Source organism: Micropterus dolomieu, linkage group LG20, assembly GCF_021292245.1.
Source record: "Micropterus dolomieu isolate WLL.071019.BEF.003 ecotype Adirondacks linkage group LG20, ASM2129224v1, whole genome shotgun sequence".
NCBI classification, from domain to species: domain Eukaryota; kingdom Metazoa; phylum Chordata; class Actinopteri; order Centrarchiformes; family Centrarchidae; genus Micropterus; species Micropterus dolomieu.
This window is the reverse complement of record NC_060169.1, coordinates 13,930,075-13,947,211: the sequence shown is the minus strand read 5'-3', so window position 1 is coordinate 13,947,211 and position 17,137 is coordinate 13,930,075. Positions and strand designations below refer to the sequence as shown.

General features: G+C 38.8%; 2 protein-coding genes across 3 annotated transcripts in view; one reads left to right on the top strand and one right to left on the bottom strand.

The window, feature by feature from the left end:
* Positions 1-7,895, top strand: part of LOC123959069 (LIM and senescent cell antigen-like-containing domain protein 1) — an 8,802-nt gene extending 907 nt beyond the window's left edge. Inside the window, exons 2-11 of one of the 2 annotated variants that reach the window (XM_046032923.1) lie at positions 180-336; positions 458-524; positions 2,583-2,703; positions 2,908-3,057; positions 3,187-3,337; positions 4,315-4,407; positions 4,582-4,630; positions 4,758-4,833; positions 5,053-5,226; positions 6,423-7,895. In XM_046032923.1, the coding sequence (XP_045888879.1) occupies positions 180-336; positions 458-524; positions 2,583-2,703; positions 2,908-3,057; positions 3,187-3,337; positions 4,315-4,407; positions 4,582-4,630; positions 4,758-4,833; positions 5,053-5,191 (1,003 nt within the window). In that variant the 3' untranslated portion in view covers positions 5,192-5,226; positions 6,423-7,895. The remainder of the gene's footprint in view (positions 1-179; positions 337-457; positions 525-2,582; positions 2,704-2,907; positions 3,058-3,186; positions 3,338-4,314; positions 4,408-4,581; positions 4,631-4,757; positions 4,834-5,052; positions 5,227-6,422) is intronic. The other variant, XM_046032924.1, reaches the window with a different exon arrangement.
* Positions 7,896-9,169: 1,274 nt separating this feature from the next.
* On the bottom strand, positions 9,170-15,606 carry nkpd1 (NTPase, KAP family P-loop domain containing 1). Its single transcript, XM_046033247.1, has 5 exons — positions 15,588-15,606; positions 14,598-14,714; positions 13,117-13,436; positions 11,135-12,580; positions 9,170-9,445 (listed from the first exon to the last, which is right to left on the bottom strand). The coding sequence occupies exons 1-5, from the start codon at positions 15,604-15,606 to the stop codon at positions 9,170-9,172; spliced, it is 2,178 nt and encodes a 725-aa protein (XP_045889203.1).
* Positions 15,607-17,137: the final 1,531 nt, after the last annotated feature.

Sequence of the window (17,137 nt, the reverse complement as noted above, 5' to 3'; positions counted from 1 at the left end):
CCCCCCCCCCCCCCCCCAAAATGATTCACATTATTTCCATTCTCCATGGTGACAGCTGCTGAAACATGCACAGCAGTTAAAGTAGGAGATATGTGAGAAATGGTAAACATTTGTCAGCCCTTCACAGGGACTCTGGGGAAGTTATGTACTAATATATATATTCTTGTCTCATGCAACAGCATTGCTAATGCCCTGGCCACTGCGGCCTGTGAGAGATGTAAGAGTGGCTTTGCCGCAACTGAAAAGATTGTCAATAGTAATGGAGAGCTGTACCATGAGCAGTGCTTTGTGTGTGCCCAGTGTTTTCAGCAGTTTCCAGAGGGACTCTTCTACGAGGTATTGCGCTCAAATAGCCAGTAATTAATTTCACAAATCTACAGTGACATACTTTCTACACTGCGTGTTGGGTGATGATTTCTGTGGTACTCCTTTAATCTCAATCTTCTTCTCTTCACAGTTTGAAGGAAGAAAATATTGTGAACATGACTTTCAGATGCTGTTTGCCCCTTGCTGTCACCAGTGTGGTGAGTGTTATATGGGCTCATTCATTTACTGCCTCTCCAGATCTAGTATTTGTGGGGTTGTGTGGACCCCAGAAAGACCAGCAACCACTTTGTGTAAGCTAATGGGCACCCAAATAAAGAATGAAGTATCTTGTATTTAGATATATTCAGACTATGTCTAGCTCAAATTGAGATGGAATGCATTTTAGACCTGGTACCAGAATGCATCTCATGTGTGCTACAAGTGATTATATATGCTTGGATAACTATGACCTGGATAACTGAGAATCTTCAGACTGTTTTGGCAGACCTCTCACAAATTTGGGAACAACTGCACCGCTGTACATATTTGGATGTAAGCATCCCTGACTTCTATGTTTATTGAGTACTCGGATTGCAATATGTCCCCACTGATCTTAAAGTATAGTCATGCTTTTATTTATCTTCCCACTTGTGTTTAGATCACCCATGATACATTTTAGTGCTACCTAAGCTTAATTTAAAAACTGCTTGACTGTCTCAGAGAGAGACAGACATGCTCTAATTACACTGAACAAAATTATAAACGCAACACTTTTGTTTTTGCCCCCATTCATCATGAGCTGAACTCAAAGATCTAAGACTTTCTCTATTTGCACAAAAGGCCTATTTCTCTCAAATATTATTCACAAATCTGTCAAAATCTGTGTTAGTGAGCACTTCTCCTTTGCCAAGATAATCCATCCACCTCACAGGTGCGGCATATCAAGATGCTGATCAGACAGCATGGGTATTGCACAAGTGTGCCTTAGGCTGGCCACAATAAAAGGCCACTCGAAAACGCACAAAGCCACAGATGTCGCAACTTTTGAGGGAGCGTGCAATTGGCATGCTGACTGCAGGAATGTCCACTGGAGCTGTTGCCCATGAATTGAATGTTCATTTCTCTACCATAAGCCGTCTCCAAGGGTGTTTCAGAGAATTTTTCAGTACATCCAACCGGCCTCACAACCGCAGACCACGTGTAACCACACCAGCCCAGGACCTCCACATCCAGCATCTTCACCTCCAAGATCGTCTGAGACCAGCATCTCAGACAGCTGCTGCAACAATCGGTTTGCATAACCAAAGAATTTCTGCACAAACATCAGGAATCATCTTAGGGAAGCTCATCTGCTTTGCACGTCATCCTCATCGGGGTCTCGACCTGACTGCAACTTTCCATAGCCATTGAAGAGGAGTGGATCAACACAGGCCACAATCAACAACCTGATCAACTGTATGTGAAGGAAACGTGTTGCACTGCGTGAGGCAAATGGTGGTCACACCAGATACTGACTGGTTTCCGGACACCCCCAAACCTTTTTTTGGGTGGCCTTTTATTGTGGCCAGCCTAAGGCACACCTGTGCAATACCCATGCTGTCTGATCAGCATCTTGATATGCCACACCTGTGAGGTGGATGGATTATTTCGGCAAAGGAGAAGTGCTCACTAACACAGATTTTGACAGATTTGTAAACAATATTTGAGAGAATTAGGCCTTTTGTGTACATAGATAAAGTCTTAAATCTTTGAGTTCAGCTCATGATAAACGGGGGCACAAAACACAAGTGTTGGTTATAATTTTGTTCAGTGTCAATCAAAATGCATTCAACATTACAGTGTCAGAGCAAGAAAATGAGGGTAGGCGGAACTTAAGTTTCAGTTTCGCTTTCCAGCTGAGCCATTACGCTGCCGCACCGTTGAAGAGAGAGGAAAACGAATCATGGTGAAAAGAGACTGTTGAGAAAGTTATTATACAGTCAATAGTTACAGAGCATTTTTTGGACCTGCGCAAACGAGAGGAGGATGTGACGTGCAGTTGTTTGAGCTGGAAAATGCGGTCGGCTCTCAGTGTGGACACTGGAGACGCACATTAATAATAAATAATAAGAGACACATTTTAATGCCAGGTGTAACTGGCCTCTTCGAGAACACTAGGAGTCCATAATGGAGTAGTTATTCATAACTACTGTACAGTACCCCAAAATAGCATATAGTCCCAACAAACAAAAGTTAAACTTGCCTCAAGCTGATCTCTCACTTGTGGTTTCCCTCAGGGGAGTTCATCATTGGTCGTGTCATTAAGGCCATGAACAATAGTTGGCACCCTGACTGCTTCTGCTGTGACATTTGCCAGGCTGTGCTTGCAGACGTGGGGTTTGTCAAAAATGCTGGCAGGTAAGTATCCCATCTTATTAGAGTCTTAATATAACACTGACAGCTTGTAAAGCAGGTGGTTACACACACGTCAAGCTGGCTGACTTTTGCGTTCTAACAAACAATGTAATTTTGAGCAGCTGTGACAGAGTATGTCAAAACATTATTCGAGGCTGCAGATTCTTTCTTGACACCTTACATTTTGTTCTCCTCCATTTACCTCAGGCACCTGTGTCGCCCGTGCCATAACCGCGAGAAAGCTCGTGGCCTGGGCAAGTACATCTGTCAGAAGTGCCATGCCATCATTGAAGAGCAGCCACTGATCTTTAAGAATGACCCCTATCACCCAGACCACTTCAACTGCAGCAATTGTGGGTCAGTCTTACCACTCCACCCGGCTGTTTAGTACAGAAAACAGCACGTGTTTCAGGTCCAGATGAAAAATGATCTATATGTGTTCAAAGCCTGTGTTTCTCTCTCTTTAAAGTGTTTCTCTGTCCACAGGAAGGAATTGACAGCTGAAGCCAGGGAACTGAAGGGAGAGCTCTTCTGTTTGCCCTGCCACGACAAGATGGGTGTACCGATCTGTGGAGCCTGTAGGAGACCCATCGAGGGGCGTGTTGTAAATGCCATGGGCAAGCAGTGGCATGTAGAGGTTTGTGAACTAGAATCAGACTATTTATCAATACGCTAGATACAATGTTACATTTCTGTAATTTCAAAGAAAAGTAATACATGTTGCCGTTTGTTGTTCTGAGGCAAAACTTGCTGCGTTTCTTTAAAAGTTCCTCTGCATATTGCAAGTTGGACTACAGAGAGTATTGCTTTGGAAAGGCTACTGACAGGTTAATAATGGTGGACAAATGTCATGCTGATCACCTTTTTATATGCCTTCACACAGAAGCAGAATAAAAGACTGTAATTAGTTTTAAATTTAGTTACTATTACTTATGCATAGGAAAATTTAATTCATGTATAATAAACCAATTTAGAACCAAAACACTGTTAATGAGCTCATTTGAAGAAGTAGCAGAGATGTGAGCCTTTTTTTAAAATATTGTTTCTCCTGAGGCAGAGCGCAGCAGATGAAGTTGTGTGTTCATCTGTCTGGAGGCTGCTGAATCTCACACTGTTCAAAATGCTCAAGACTATCAAGAGTGTATAGCAGTCAATTTAATGCTAAAGAGCCATTAGGTGCAATGAATGTTGTATCTAACCACTTCAGTGTTATCTGGCAGGCACCAGAAAAGTAGAACAATTTTAAAAACACAGTGGGAGCTCTACAGAAACACTGCAGTGGTTTCTTTATATCACAGGTGGGCTCAATGTGATTAAAAACAAAAACATCACTGGATTACTATAGTAACATTTCTTCATAGGTGAAGTCTTTAACTTAAAACAAATTCTAGGTAAGTAAATATTAAATAAATCAATAGAGGATTATCTTAACTAAACATATTCATGTAATTCTCTTGTGGTATTAATGTATCAGACTTCTAGAAAATAAAATCTGCACCCTATCTGTGTGTTGGTACCTGCTCCTCCAGTCACTTGCCTTCATTAGGATTTTTCCCCCTATCCCTCAAACTCCCTGTCCCTCAGCAAGTTTATTTTTTTAAATTTTTTTTACAGCATTTTGTGTGTGCCAAGTGTGAGAAGCCTTTCCTTGGTCATCGCCATTACGAGAGGAAGGGATTGGCTTACTGTGAGACTCATTATAACCAGGTAAGAAAAAGAGCCAAGCCAAACAAGGACTTTGGAAAACATGAAAGACATTCTAATGTCAGTAGAGTGTCAATGAAATTACACAGCTAATGCTAACCTTTCATTGCTTCACCAAATAAATGAATTTGCGTTTGCTGTATAAACACCCAATCTCCTTGTTTGCCTGTTACCAAGCTCTTCGGCGATGTGTGCTATCACTGCAACCGTGTGATTGAAGGCGATGGTGAGTATCAGTATTAAAAAAATAAATAAATAAATAAAACAAAGCTCACATTCAGTACAGTGTTTTTAGTAATTTACATAAAATGTTGCTTGAAGAAACAACAGTTGAATGTTCATATTTTCCTCAGTGGTGTCTGCTCTCAACAAGGCTTGGTGTGTCAGCTGTTTCTCGTGCTCCACCTGCAACACAAAACTCACTCTGAAGTAAGTTATGTTGCTCATTAATAGCTTATTTTGCTAGTTAATCATGTACAATACTACCAGCTGATGTTTTCCTACTTAACCCCTGCTTTAGTGGTAGTCTTAACACTTGTCTCTGTGTTTTATCTTTCTCCTGCTACAACTCTTCCCTCTTTGGCTCTTTCCTTTTCCTCCAATTTCTCCTCTTAACATGCTTCACTTGCTGCGTCTATGGTAACTCAGAGATAAGTTTGTTGAAATTGACCTGAGGCCAGTGTGCAAGCACTGCTATGAACGCATGCCTGAGGAGCTGAAACGCCGCCTGGCCCGACGTGAGCGTGATGCCAAAGACCGCAAGAAAAAAGCTGCTGTCTGTCTGTAGTTAATATTCTTTACAACTCACCACTCCATCTGTTGGTTTGTGCAATATCTGTCTTCCTCTTTTTCTGTGGTATTCCTTGTTTACTCAGTAGACTTTACAGTATGGCATGTCATTATTTCTAATTTATTTCTAGAAGTAAATTCAACCCAATAATTGTCTTGTGGTAATGGCATCTGTGCAAAACATTATAGCATACATGCATCTTTAACATAAGTTTGGCTCAGTTGATGCTTATAAGCATAGGCTGCACCAAACAATTATTTTCATTATTGATTTAATCTGAAAATGGAGTCCAAGGTGACATCTTCAAATGTCTTGTTCAATCAACAGTCTGAAACCCAAAGACATTCAAACAGAAAATCCTCACATTGAAGGAGCGCGAACAAGCACATTTTTGTACGCTGGCCCTAATAGCTCAGCACCAAAATGGGGGAAAAAAACATATTTTGACAACACATGCTCTCGTTCATTGAAAAAAACAAAGCGTTGCAAATACAGGAAATGTAATCAAATACAGAAATGCTGCAAGTCACACAGAACACAATGGAAATTAGTTTTAAAAAAACATTTTTTTGGGTTAAACTGAATTAATAAGTTAGCAGTCAGTAAAAGGCTAATACTAGATTAACCACACGCATCTCAATCATGCAAGCAGAATGTTAAAAGAAAAAAAACATATTTTCAAACACTGTTGACGTTTAATCAAATTCAGTGACTTCATGAGCCAAAAACCATGGTAACAAATAACATGTCCCAGGAGTGTTGATTATCTCTTGTTAGTTTCCCCAAGAAACTTCAGTTGTTTTGCATTGTGTTCTGTCAGACTCTGTTTCCCTTTGCAGTGTTTTTGTTTTGTAAATGCTGTACGAGCTCTCAAATTTAATAACTTCAGCGCTACCTATAACAAACTTGAGTTTCCTTCAAGACTGAAGTTTTTTGGTTTGAATGAGATTAATCATTGCTTGCACCAAAGGGAAAAGCAGCTGGTTAATTTGCATGATACTTCCTGAGCAGAAGATGGGTGTTATCTCCTTAAAGTATGATCCTAATACTAATATAATTTTAAATAATGAGAGAGTGACTTTAAGTACATTTTAACCTGCAGTGCTAATAATATTTAGACAAGAAATCTGCATGTCAGAGAGAAATCTGAAAGGTTAATAATGTGGACGAAAGACAAATCATTGGATCACACATTTAGTATTGACATGACATCTTTCCCTCTTTGCAGGAACAAGTTTGTTGAGTTTGACATGAAGCCTGTTTGTAAAAAGTGTTATGAAAAGTTTCCTCTGGAGCTGAAGAAAAGGCTCAAGAAGCTGGCTGAGTCCTTGGGACGCAAGTGAGCTGCTTCCGACCAAACAGCCTGGATGTATTCCTGCTGTGTCTGTGATGGTAAAATACAGGAAAGGAGAACTGCTGCATTACAACATTAGGACCCAGCATTATACCGGTAATTTAAATCTGGGATCTATTTAAAAATTATAAAAATATATCACTGTGGTGTTATAGTAATGGTGCCTGTTAGAAGATGTCTTGCTGTTTTTTAAGCAAATGTTTCTTTTTTAAATACATTCCTAAATTGTCCAAATTTGTTATTTTGTCCTAGACAACATTTTTATTATGACTTTACCATGAACATATTTGCAAACTGCTATATCTAAAACTGTCTTGAATTTGAAAATATTGTTGTGTGTAATTCAAAATAATTCCACACATGTGCCTTGATTATATGAAGTATGTGTCTTAATATGCAAATAATGGTCAAAATGTAACTTTCATACAGTTATGCCTTAGTAAAGCTTATTCAGAGAAAGTATCTACTAGAAGCAGAATTTTACTTGACTTCCCTCCTTTTGAGCTTTTATAACTTGTAAAGCAAACACTGTGATCTTTGATTTGTAATGATGTCTCTTCTTCTTGCTAACATGAAAACATAATAATGAATCCACCCATGGCTATGTTTATTCCGCATCGTTTCGGGCTGAACAACGCCCCTTAACTGTGATATAAGAAGCGTATACCACGGCCTGTTGTGAGATATTGCTTAAACATTTGAAGTGGCGAGTTTAAACTCTTGAACTTTTAATTTCTACTGCCTCGTTCTGTCACTTTTCTATCAGCCTGGCTCAAAAATATACCACAGGGGAATATTTTATTCAGAGAATTTCTCTGTGACTGTTGATTAGTCCAGTTGGCCCAATGTTTGAACAGTAAACGTGATTGAACACTGAAAGATCAGAGGGCGCTACTATTATTAACAACTACAAAGTCAGAGTCTGTCTGTTAAAATCTCCTGTTGGTGTTAAGACCTTCACTATGTACTGTATGCTTTTGGTATGTGCGGTAGTGTAATGGTATTGCTTGTACTGTAAATGCCTGGGGATTGTTAGTGTTATATTTTTAGCCAAATTAACGTTCAAAGGAATACAGATGAAATGAACCTTATTTAACATGAGAACACTTTGATGTTAAAATATCATTAATGAGTCAGCACATTGCTTGGGCTGTTTGCAAACTAGTAAAGTACCACACAACACATTTTATTTATTTGCTTGAATGAACATTTTATTTTTTAATGGGACATTTGCATATACATTTCATTTGCCAGAGTTTACATTTTATTGATTTGCATGAAATGGAGAATTATGCTTTACTGCAGCAAATGTTCTGCTTAATGATCAATAAAGTATCCCTAAACTCACACAGTGAATTTCTGTCGATTAAATACCAAATGTACTTTGTTAATACCTGTTCGGGATCTATAATATATGATTCCAGGATGTCTGTGTATTAAGGGGATTTCTACAACCTAAACATTCAATTAATATTCTCTGATTCTCTTTTTAAATTTGTAGCATGCATCCATGATGTATAGCATAGGCACATCACACACTCATTATAAACATTCACTGATTCCAGAATAAAGTCACAACAAGTCCATACAAAATAAAAAAGTGCAACCAGAGTAACAACAAATAATATATAAGTAAAGCCTACAATCAAGTTGCAATTTTGTGCATAAAGAAGTTTCCTGTTAACCCTCACAGTGAATTACAGCCGCAGTCATTGATGGAACAATATAGATAATCACTTTGATAAATATCTCGTCACTGTGATAGTGGCTAAGAGAGAGTGAAAGACACTGGAGCTTCATAATTTCCTACAAAAAGATAATGTAATATCCAATTATGTATTTTATAGTACTGAAAATTACTTACAAACAAACAATACAATAGTTTGTATGTTTTCTATAGCTAACATTTCACAAGTTTTTACATTCCTGGTCCTTTTCTATTTCCTACCTTTCCTTCTATTACACATTGACACAAAAAACAACAACACCGTCTCATAATAGACCTTTTTTTCACAGCAGACACTGACTTATCATTACGGAAAAGCATAGGTGTTAGCAACAATAGTTAACAATGGCTCCATTCTATTCAAGTGTACCAGCAAAGCCATGACAGTGAGCCAGCATTCACATTACCAGGATCCTAAAACTGAAACAGCTAAATGAAATTCATCCATCATAACTGGGACATGTTGAAATGTCTGCTGTGAAAATTTTCTTTTATAGGAAAATATAATCACGACAATGTACAATCAAGGTTTTTTGATAAACAATTAGACATCTAGGTAACACCACAGCTATCATTGTCGGGGTTGTCCCTCTTAAATTAACAGGACGTGATAGTTATTTGACAGTTATAAGAGATTAAACATTTTTCTAAGCAGTGTTTTTGCCAAGATTTTCATTTCCCAAAATGTTGAACTATTTATTTAATAATTTATCAGTAACACTAGTAAACGCATTTTGCATAAAAATTGTAGTCATACATTGCAATCTGTATGTGATTTTTTATGCACAGGTTATTCATTTTTACTGTAAAATTGATAATATATGTTACACTTGCAGATCATAATTTTATGGACATCAGGCTTACTGGGAAAGGATTGGATGCCTACATGCAGCTGTTAACCACTGAGATTAGATGAGTAATGATGGGGACCATGTAGGGTAAATCTAGATGGCTGGTTCTGAGGTTGATAAGCTGTCGGCGGCATGTACTTGTGTTGTCGGAGATGTGATGATAAACCCAAGAAGTGCAGTCTGAAACGTGCCCATTCACCGAAGGTCATTTTTAGGAGTTTTTTAAGGTCTTCTGCTTCACCAAAAACCAGTGCCGAACCATTGAGGTCATTGCTTTTCACAGTTTCAATGTACTTATTGGAGTAGTTCATCCTCTCCAACTAGGAAAAAGAAGAAAAAGTGAACATCATAAACACAGAGGAATAATAAGAGTAAGTTCCTAATCCAGTTTGATTTGCACAATCGTGAGGGGTAAATAAACACATATTTTATTATTTTATAATAATTCAATTTGAATAAGTATTGCTTTGTAACAGAGGTACATTCATAAATAATAAATAACTATTACATAATAGGAGTTAAAGGTACTGCACTTGGTGGTTGGTGGTTTCGATCCTACCTAACAGATAGGAGTTTCTCTGTCCACCTTGGTGATTATTTTCTGAGACAGCCACTTTTACTTGTCATGGGCCCTATACTATTTTCTTTATATACTCTGCCCTGGCCTCCATTCTTGAGAAGTATGAGGTCTCTTTCCACTGTTTTGTAGACGATATACACATTTATTTGCCCCTGCGGTTAAAAACAAAGGGCTCACTGCAGCCCCTGCTTTACTATCTAAAGGTCATCAAAACATGGATGAACCTTAACTTCCTCAACCTAAACGGAGACAAGACCGAAGTTATAGTGTTTGGACATCCTGAATTGCTTGAAGGAGGTACTCTTTGCCCATTAGCTTCAAATAATTCCTCGATTGTGAGGAGTCTTGGTGACTTATTGGACAGTGTGTTTAAATTTGATAAACAGTTCCCACTCCAGCTATAGTGGTAAGATCTGCCAATCTCCTCCTCCTGGATGTACCCAGAAGCAGACTCAAAACTAGAGGCGATCAAACCTTTGGTAGAGCTGCCCCTAACCTGTGGAACAACCTGCCAGTCATTATCAGAACCGCCCCAACTCTCGAACGCTTTAAATCACTTTTCTTTGGCATTTCCTTTGAGTTAAGACATTTATTGTCCTTAGCGATTTTAATATCATTACATATCATATACTGTATATTCTAATTAATGTTTTATTGCTGTACTTTTACTTTGTAATTACTGTTGTGTTGTTGTATTTTTAACATGTAAAGCACCTTGGTCAACTTTAGTTGTTTTAAGTGTGCTTTATAAATAAAATTTATATTGATATAGATAATCTGAAAGATTTACATGAAATAAGACTATTTTTGATAGTATTTCTGCTCAGCACGAGGGGTGTAACGATTCACCAAATCCTCAGTTTGGTTCAGACCGCAATATTATAGCCACAGTTTGGTTTATACCCCCTTTATTGTTTGTGTGTGTGTGTGTTTGTGTGTGTGTGTGTGTGGGGGGGGGCTTTTGGACAATAAAATAGGTGACGTGGACATGATGGAAATTTTACATTACGGAGCTACAGTGAACGCACGCTGCAGATGTCACTCAGTACCACGTTGGTTCCGATTCACATGCGGCTCACTTGAAGACTGAACCACTGATGAGTTTATTAAATGTGTGACTTTAGAAAACATACTGTATAATGCTGATGGAGAAAGTGAGCAGAGACTAATACAGGGAGAGGGAGAGCAGATTCAAGTAGGGAATAAACACTAAAACAAGGTGGAAAATTACCTAGAATAACTATCAATAAAATAAGTTAAACACAGCTACATTCCTCAGATGTGGTTGCTCATGGCATGATGGAAAAATGTGAATTGTTGGCTCATGAAGTGTTTGCTGTGGTAGTACACCACACTTGCTGTTACCACCAGCAACCACATGTTGCCAAATCAACCAGGAGAGAAAGATTTCTTTAAAGAAGAAGTTTACCTCTTTACAAACATCCTCTGTATCCATATTGATGATAGTTCTGATTGGTAGGGGAGCTAGGTTCCTCATCCAACCAGAATCTTTCAGCCTGGATGTCCCTCTGATCTGAGCAAGCTCCTTCCTAATTGAAGGATTCAGGTTCACAGTTGCTGCTTCAAATGCCTTCAAGTCCTTTATCTTGAATTGGAAATCCACTGTGAGAAATCTTTCAAACATCTCAGGATCTCCATCCTGCTCAAGGAGGTCCTCAATCTGTGCACTCATCACATACAGCTCTGCCCTGGACTCACTGAAGACTTGCCATAAGGTCTTTGAATCATCAATGTTGGCCACATTTGTATGATCAATACCTGCTCTCTGCTGAGCATCTTCTGCACACTGGATGATCCAGCTGAGGCGACAGGGCCACTGATTGGCCAAGACCACCCATGCTGCAATGTATTCTGGTTGAGGAATCTCTTTCTTCAAGGCCATCATGATGATCACAGTCACTCGAATAGAGTTGATCACTCTCCTCATAGACATGGCATCATCTAACATATACTTGTTCAGATTCCTTTGATTGCTGGTCAGGACGTTGTTGACCAACGTCTCTACTTCCTCATCTGCTGTAGTTTCATTCAAAAGCAGTTTTGACTCTTTCATTTCCAATGCAATCTCTACAGATACATCTGAGGAATATCTCTTTTTGTGGCCCCCACTTCTATGTTTATCTTCCCTCATGCTTCTGTCCGCAGGGATTTTTGAATTGCTAGTGAGGCTGTAAAATAAACTGCGCTTTGAATCATCGCACAGTGGTGGGACCGTGAAGACCAGAGTCACGATGCAGTTCAGCAGTGCATAAGCTCTGTCCTCTTTGCTGAAGCAGCTATCTGCAAAGTTCACTTTCTGTATAAGTACATCGGGGTTGACGGCCAAAATGGAAATAAACGGACTTTCCTCATCTGAAAGCAGAATGTTGATGGCATCCAGAACTGCAACAATATTCTTGGGGGAGCACCGATCCAGGTTTGTGATCTTCAGTAACACTCGGATCCTTCTCCTCTCAAACACCTCCATAAACTGGATGAAGCGAGACAGAAACCACATTTCCTTCCTCACTTCGTTCATGAAGCCCAGCTGGCTGCTGACCCGGTCATTGTCCATCCCCTTCTTGATGTTCAGATCCTGGCTGAAGATGAAGTTCTTACACATCAGAAAAACAAACCTCAACACGCTTACTGCAGGGACTCCTAATGAAGCGATGGCGAGGCTCTCCAGCACGCCCACCTGGCCTTGTGTTCCATTCACCCCCTCGCCTGGTTGCATCTCATATTCGGGAAAGCCAACAGTCAACAGGAATACCAGGATGATAAATGGAACCAAAAGAATGGACAGGACGAGAAACCACAGAGGGCAGCAGCAAACCTTTTTGGACCTCCAGTTGTTAGGACCATCCTCCACTTTCTGAAATGTTTTATAAAAACAAAACAAAGAACAAACAAGAAGTGAGTTAGACCCCACTGCCGTGTTTTTAGCCACTCTAGCAGCATGTCAGTTTATCGGTTGGTCCACCATACATTTTTTTGCAGACATTCCATGGTTGTCAAATGAAATATTGTAATTACTTGGTAAAACCCCTAACTTTTCATCTAGCGCCATCATCATATCAAAATGTCCCTTTCTCCAATACATATTTCTATATCGACTAAGGTTTTGACATATCCGCTACTGAGACTTGAGCTGCCATTCCAGTACAATGACAGTGAAGGGCATTTCATTTCTGATGTTCAAAGCATCAACAGTTTATATTTGTGCAACTCAATGGTGATGTGCTTTGGCAGAAACCCAATACACCTTGCTGTCACCAGTTTTCACTGGGAACTATTTTCTACAAAATGTAAAAACATAGATGGGATACAACACTTATCTTCATGCATGCATTTAGCTCTCTCTCACTAGACTCTGTTTAATAACTGAGAAAAGTTAGGGAATTCACAAACCTTCTTCTTGATTTCGTCATCTTCATCGTGTTGAGCCACACGGTAAAGTACAAGCTGTAATTTCCCAAAGTTTATCTGCATGGCCTGAAACAGCCTTATAGCTAGCCCGGCCCAAAGCAGGTCACTGCCTGCAAAATGCCAGGCACTAAAATGCACAGAAATGAACCTGATGTTCTGGTGCTGCTGGTTCTCCTTAGTCCAAATAGGCTTGTAGAAGAGCAATCGGCCAATGAGGGCTAGAAAGCCAGTAAATGAAAGCTTAACTGAGCGAGGCCTGGATCTCCCTTTGTATTCTTGCCCAGCTTCCTGCTTCATGTACACTGAAGAGACACAAAACAGTGATGATATTTACAATCAGGATCAATCATTTAGCTGGTTGCAGTATATGTAAGGATAAGCTATATAAATCAAGGCAGAGAGGTATCAAAGTTGTTTGGGTAGTTGGCTTGGACATAAAGAGGATAATGAATAGAAAGTTTTTAGAGGAATATTGGGGAATATTACAGCAATAAGTTAGTGAATTTCACTTATCTGGCTCTTGGTAAATACATATATATTTTTTGCAAGTTAGACAGTGTGCGGGAGTTTTCTTTTCAACTTATCTGGCTCTTACCAACTCTGACAAAATGCCCTAGGCATGACATTAAACCCAAAACCTGTTCCTGGAAAAACAATCAGGTTATTCTGCAGAAATGTATAATTCCAAAGATTGTGCTTTTCCATTATTCAAGGCAAAAAGCAATATAAAAATTTTAATACAGAGTTATTGAATAACAGTACATGTACAAGTGCAAAACTGTTTGCCAAGTTTTTTCAAGAAACACCTTGGTTGGAATGAATGTAGCATGTGCTCCATGAATTGATCTGTTCAGTGTCACTTGCCTATAAAAATGTTTATATGTCTTCACATATTTCATGTGCATATTGAGTATGTACTACATTGTGGAATTCTGATGTCACAAAGGAGCTTTTCATTCTTACATTTATGAAAAATGTGCGTGTTATCTTTAAGATTCAAGGTGGTACTTGGTCTGTCATTCATGAGCTAAAAACATGTTTATAATTTTGCAGACATTTGTTTAAACTGTAATTCCAGGTTGTATGTTTTGTTGACATTTGCTCCGTTAAAATTGGTATAGAGGAGATTGTGTGGACACAGTAGTATGTATAGCCTCTGAAAGGGTCTTTTTAAGGCAGCCCTGTTGTAATTACCGTGATTTACCGTATGACATTAACATGTTAGGGGAAAAACACAAGGTGTGTGATGGGACCACATCTTAAACTGGGATATATATGCATTGTTTAGGAGAATTATGGTAAGTGTATCAGCCAGTTGTTTGCATGTAAATCATGGTCAAAGTGTAGTGTTTACGTTTGATGCCAACATCAAGACCTTAAAAAATCAAATAATTCCTACCCACACACAGGGCTTTAAGTGGTTGATTAAAGCGAAATGGGGTACAAAGAGAGTGTTAACATACCTTCCATTTGCCCGAGGATCATGTTAAGTCGGTTCTGACATGAAGAGTAGAGTCCTACAGTTGCAGGTGATGAAACCTTTGTCACGGTCTTGGACAGCGCATATGCATAAATATCATCTGAAAGGCAATTTAATAGAAGATAAATACCACCTTTCATTTTGTATTCACTTAAACATATCTCTTTCTCTCATCCACAGAGTGTTCTTTGAGCAAGAACACCGAAGTATTTCTCACATTAACTGGAATCTCTGGTAGACAAGTATTACCAACAACATTCTTGATTACTATGTTTTTCTTATTTTTGCTCAATAATGCTGAACTAAACTGAAACAACAGTGCAGGTACATGACACTTGTCCATTTAGAAATGAATAAGGTTTCTTTCAGGAAAATGTTCACAGTACAGACTCTGTTTTACAGATGGGTATGTCTATAAGCATTTACATTTTCAGAGTAAAACAGGAAGTAAAAATGGAGCCCTTGAACAGGAGTTGAGAAGCCACTATTTATTGAATATTCTGTGAATGTGTGAATGTGTATGTAGACCTGTCACTTAAGCAACTGCATTTGTAATCATGCCTTTAAAAAAATAAAATAAATTAAATGTGTCTATAACAGTCAAAACAATACCAACAAATGAATAGGCCCATGTGGATTAATGTTGCGGGTAAAACAAAAAACAGCTAAATCATCCCTTTTACAATTATATATGTCATTGCCTAGTTTAACAATAGCATATATACCATTGTCTCCTCAGCATAAAGGTATACATAGAAATTTATATATTTATTATATACAGTATATTAGATTCAGAGGGGCACTGATTCAGCCAAATGTCCCTGATTTAGACATTATAAACATTTACATTCACTTCACGATAATGTTCACATAGGAGAATCTCTGAGCATTTCATTCTCAAAGTGAAACTGAAAGTGAAAATGGAGCCCTTCTGAGCAGGAGGGGGAGTCTTTACCTGCAGATAATAACTTACCATTTGTTGGCTTAGACATGATGACTGTGGAGTGGGACATGCAACTCTCAGAGAGAACCCCTTTGACCTTTGAAGAATAAGAAACAGCAGGGGCCTCAGTGCAGGAACTGATGGATGTGTGTGCTTTCCGTGCCACAGGCTCCTTCTCTCTTTCCCTCTTCACATACCCCTTCTTCATTTCCAGGCGCGGATGGAGGAATCACGATCACCAAATGGGTCACCCTTGCGTTATTTTAGAAAGACTACTCCTGACAACTTAATTTTTTTTTTTTATACAGTGTATGGTGAGAATAAATATCTTATAATGTGTAAAAATACTTTAGTATGAGTTTTAAATAAAGATTTTGGACACCTGATGCACAATGTTTCTGTTCCAATACAAATAATGGACTGTGACTGAACAGAAATAACCCCAAAGTCAGTATATTACTGAGGGCAGAACATGAGGCAGGAATTAAAACAGCAATAAATAAAGAAGATAAGCAAATATACTGTCTATGATGTCTATACAGGCAGATGTGCTTTCAGTCACTGGTGAGGTGAGCTCCAATGCAAAAACCCACTCATTTGGACACTGACAGTGTTGATTCAGCACACTCAGTTTAACTTGAGGAGTTTGTGTTAAAGATTTGTTTGTTTATGTACAAAACACCTCTAATGGAAAGCACCACATGTGGGGTGAACGTCCTTGAGAGTGCTTACATAGCACAAACCAAAAGGCATTCATGCAAAGGTTTGCACACTCCCAGAGTTAAGGCGTTTTTATGAGCAAACAAATGTCAATACTTTTGCTGGTCCCTTTCCCTGCTGGCAACATATGTTCTCTTTGTGTTCTTCCCTGCACATGCCTAATAGATTTACTATCAGTCTGACACACATAAGTACAAAACAGAGTTCCATACAGACTTTTAGTTTTGATAAGTGTGAACAAAAGGATTACTAAACTACAATTGTAAAACTTCTGTAATTATGCCACAAGCTCTCATAAAATAATGACTGGTGTGTTATTCCTGGGTAGAAATGTGTTACTGATAACACAAGCTTACCTGGTTATGTTCCAAATGTTAGTTCTGATCCATATTTTGACTTATCTTGAGTCGAAACTATGAACGTATTCAAAAAACACATTACACAGAGTACAGAGTACCATGCAGCAGCAACTAAGGCGTGGTGAACCTTATACCACCAGGAGCTTTATGCTGTAAAACTTCACAACACTGATAAGAGGGAAAGAAAGGCACCTGATAACCACAAGGCATGTCTGTAGGCCCGGACACCTCAGGAAGTGAGGTCACATACAAAATTAAATTATTTCTGAGAGATGGAGCTGTACATTTCTTCCATTCTCCTTTTCCAATCCGTTACTCTTGCTCCCAATCTCCTTTCTATTCATAGAATCTGAGTGAAGTGGGTAGTTCCTGAAAGCATTACGAGGTAGAAAAATCCCCATTCTTGCAATAGCTTCTGGCATTCACTGTCCAACTTTCTCAGTCTATGGAAAAATGGAACAAATGAGTGATTTCACGCTGGAGCCTGGGGTCTGTATGATT

Coding starts and splice junctions, on each gene's coding strand:
- nkpd1 (XM_046033247.1), bottom strand. Junction 13,437..14,597: donor GATCCTCGGGCAAATGGAAG/GTATGTTAACAC, acceptor GTGTCTCTTCAG/TGTACATGAAGCAGGAAGCT. Junction 9,446..11,134: donor CAGAGGATGTTTGTAAAGAG/GTAAACTTCTTC, acceptor TCTTTTTCCTAG/TTGGAGAGGATGAACTACTC.